Source organism: Nothoprocta perdicaria, unplaced genomic scaffold (assembly GCF_003342845.1).
Source record: "Nothoprocta perdicaria isolate Ctin4 unplaced genomic scaffold, notPer1 scaffold_782, whole genome shotgun sequence".
Taxonomy (NCBI): domain Eukaryota; kingdom Metazoa; phylum Chordata; class Aves; order Tinamiformes; family Tinamidae; genus Nothoprocta; species Nothoprocta perdicaria.
The window spans coordinates 6511-10276 of record NW_020456068.1 but is presented as its reverse complement, the minus strand read 5'-3'; the positions used below and the strand labels follow the sequence as shown (position 1 = coordinate 10276).

At 66.2% G+C, this 3766-nt stretch overlaps 1 protein-coding gene across 1 annotated transcript in view; it reads right to left on the bottom strand.

The window, feature by feature from the left end:
* Positions 1-3766, bottom strand: part of ATP4A (ATPase H+/K+ transporting subunit alpha) — a gene marked incomplete at its 5' end in the record, with an annotated part of 16831 nt that overhangs the window by 6694 nt on the left and 6371 nt on the right. The window contains 7 exons of the mRNA XM_026051652.1: positions 250-446; positions 740-874; positions 1488-1597; positions 1731-1929; positions 2252-2520; positions 3000-3117; positions 3424-3562. Of these exons, the coding sequence (XP_025907437.1) occupies positions 250-446; positions 740-874; positions 1488-1597; positions 1731-1929; positions 2252-2520; positions 3000-3117; positions 3424-3562 (1167 nt within the window). The remainder of the gene's footprint in view (positions 1-249; positions 447-739; positions 875-1487; positions 1598-1730; positions 1930-2251; positions 2521-2999; positions 3118-3423; positions 3563-3766) is intronic.

Below are 3766 nucleotides of genomic sequence, written 5' to 3'. Positions count from 1 at the left end.
GACGGGGGGGCCCCCTGCACGGTCCGTGTCGCCCCTGCATCACTCTGCACATTGCAACTGTGCATTGCACCTGTTGCACTATTGCATTGCACCCACACTTTGCACATGCAGCCTTGCATTGCACCCTTTGCACCCATAGCACCCATTGCATTGCACCCATTGCGCCCATTGCAATATTGCATTGCACCCATTGCACCCAGAGCACCCATTGCAATACTGCATTGCACCCATTGCATACGTTGCACCCACAGCACCCCGCGCTCACCCAGGACGCGCTCGCCGCGGCCGCCCAGCTCGGCGTAGGCGCCCTCGAAGGCCTCGCGCCACTGCTGGTCGAGCGGCAGCTCCTGGCCCTTGAGCAGGACGCTGCGGCAGCGCTCGAGCACCCGCTCGGGGGCACCCTTGAGCACCAGCAGCAGCCGCTCGCCGGCCGCGTGCACCGACACCTGCGGGGCCGCGGGCGTCACCCCTGGGCGCAGGGCCCCCGGACACCTGGGCCCCTTTCCCGGGTGCCGGGCCCCCCGGACACCTGGGCCCCTTTCCCCCATACCTGGACCTGCCCGGACACCTGGGCGCTTTTCTGGACACGAGGCCCCATTCCCGGACGCCGGGGCCCCTTCCCAGACACTGGACCCCATTCCTGGACACCTGAAGCCCCATTCCCGGATGCCGGGGCCCCTTCCCGGACACTGGACCCCATTCCTGGACACCAGGGCCCCTCCCGGACGCCGGGGCCCACCTGGAACTTGTTGGCCGAGGTGAAGGGCACCTCGCACAGTTTGGGGCAGCCGCTCCGGCGCTCGGCCACGTTCCCGACCGTCACCTCCGCGAACTTGAGCAGCGCCGTCTCTGATGCGTCCCCGATGACGTCACGCTGTGGGGGGCGGGGCCTCAGGGGGCGGATCCTCGCACGGACCCGCCCACAATCCTGCTCCGCCCCCTCCCTGCCCTCCCTTCCAAGGATGCCCCTCCTGGCCCCCTATAGAGCCCTCTACACCCTATAGCCCCCATAGACCCCTATGGCACCCTATAGATCCCATAGACCCTCTGTAGCCCCCTATAGATCCCATAGAATCTCTGTAGCCCCTATAGCCCCCTATAGACACCCTATAGCCCCTATACACCCTATAGACCCCTACAGACCTCATAGACACTCTGTAGCCCCTATACATCCTATAGACCCCTACAGACCCCATAGACACCTTATAGCCCCTTTATACCCTATGGTCCTCCTATAGACCCCATAGACACCCCATAGCCCTATACACCCTAGAGCCCCCTATAGACCCATATAGCCCCATATCCCCCATAGCCCCCTATAGCCCCCTATAGCCCCACATGCCCTATAGCCCCCATAGCCACCTATATCCCCTATAGCCCCCATAGCCGCTATAACCCCTATAGCCCCCTATAGCCCCACATGCCCCATAGCCCCCTATAGCCCTATATGCCCTACAGTCCCTATAGCCCCTATAGCCCCTATAGACCTTGGCCACGGGGACGTTCTCCTGGCCGGGCTTGAAGACCGCCCGGTTGCAGAGGGTGATGATGCGGCTAAGAGCCCGCCAGGTCTCCGACGATTGGTCGAAGCTCTGCCCTGGGGGTGGGGCTTGGTGAGCGCCTCAAGGCGGGGGGCCCCGGCGTCCGGGGGGAAGGGTGGGGTGGGAGGGGCCTGGGCATCCAGGAAGGGCCCAGGCGTCCGGGAAAGGGGCCCCGGCGCCCGGCCTCACCCGACTGGTCCTCGGTGGTGTCGGCCGCGTGGATCTGGTTGTCGAACCACAGGTGGGCCACGGTCATGCGGTTCTGCGTGAGGGTGCCCGTCTTGTCGGAGCAGATGGTGGAGGTGGAGCCCAGCGTCTCCACGGCCTCCAGGTTCTTCACCACGCAGTTCTTGCTCGCCAGGCGCTTGGCCGTCAGCGACAGGCACACCTGGGGGGCGGGCGGCGCCTGAGATGGACCCGCGGGCCCAAAGGGGCCTCCAGAGCCCATGGAGCACCATGGSTTGGGTTGGAGCCATAGGGAGCTCCCATGGTGCCCATAGATCCATAGGGCACCCATGGCTTGGGTTGGAGCCATAGGGAGCTCCCATGGTGCCCATAGATCCATAGGGCACCCATGGGTTGGGTTGGACCCATAGGGAGCTCCCATGGTGTCTATGGACCCATGGGGACCTCCAAGGGTTGGGTTGGACCAAAAATGGACCCTGCACCCCATAGCGCCCCACAGCGCCCCACTGCGCCCCAGGGCTCACGGTGACGGTGGCCAGCAGCCCCTCGGGCACGTAGGCCACCACGATGGCCATGAAGAAGACCATAGCGCGCAGGAAGGGGTAGCCGATGAGCATGGCCACGGTGAAGAAGGTGCCGCCGAAGAGCAGGGCCAGGCCGGCGATGATGTCCACGAAGTGCTCGATCTCCACCGCRATGGGCGTCTTCTCGTTGCCCACGCCCGACGCCAGCGACGCGATGCGCCCAATGATGGTCCGGTCGCCCGTGTTGATCACCAGGCCCGTGGCTGTGCCTGGGTGGGGAGAAGGGGCCCAGGAGTCCGGGGAGGGGGGGGTCAGTTGGGGGGACCCCAATGACCAGGGAAGGTGGGACCCCCATAGCTGGTGTTGAGGGGCCCTGGTGTCTGAGGGGGTATCTGGTTGAATGGGACAAGATCTGGGGCAGGTGGAACCAGGTTGAGAGGGACAAGGGGGTCCCCAGGAGGGACCCCAACATGTGGGGCAGGTAGGGCCCCCATAGCTGGTGTTGGAGGGGCCCAGGCGTCCGGGAGGGGAGCCGGTTTGGGGGGGGGAAAAGGGGGACCTCCAATGTCTAGGGCAGGTGGGACCCCATAGCTGACGTTGAGGGGCCCCAGGTTGAGCAGGAGAAGGGGGACCCCCAACATGTGGGGCAGGAGGGGTCCCATTGAGGGGGACAAGAGGGACCCCAACATGTGGGGCGGATGGGACCCCCCCTGTGTGGCACCGAGGAGCCCCGGCGTCCGGGCGGCACCTTCGAGGCACATGGTGGAGAAGAAGGCCACGTTGCGGCTCTCCAGCGGCGACTCGTGGGTGCACTCGGGCGAGCGGCTCTGCGGCTCCGACTCCCCCGTCAGTGACGAGTTGTCCACCTGGGGGGGCCCAGGCGTCCGGGGGTGGGGGCCACAGCATGGGGCAGATGTTGGGGAACCCAAAATGGCCCCCGTCCCAAGAGTTCCTCAGGGCCACCCCCAAGGGGACACAGGTGTCCAAGGCCACCCCATGAGGACCCAATTGTCCACCTGGGGGGGCCCAGGCGTCCGGGGGGGCCCACAGTGCCCCGACCCCATAGGGACCCATGGGGGGAGTTGGGGGACCCAAGTGTCCAAGGCCACCCCACGATGACCCAGGTGACCAAGGCCACCCCAAGGGGCCCCGGCGTCCGGGCGGGCTCCCACCTTGCAGCCCTGGGCACTGAGGATGCGGATGTCGGCGGGRACGCGGTCGCCACCCTTGATCTCCACCACGTCGCCCACCACGATGCGGTCGGCGTCGATCTGCTCCTTGTGGCCCTCGCGGATCACCGTGGCTTGCTGCACCGCGGGGCCCAGGTGTCTCGGGGGGCCCGTGGAGCTGGCCCCGTTGGGCACCCCGAGACCCAGCCCCATAGAATAAACCAAGGCCCCAGGGGACCAGGAGAAGACCCAGCCCCATAGTGCAGCCCAAGGGACCAGGAGAAGACCCAGCCCCATAGACCACCCTGGCCACCCCGCCCTACACACCATGCCAGGGACCCTCCCC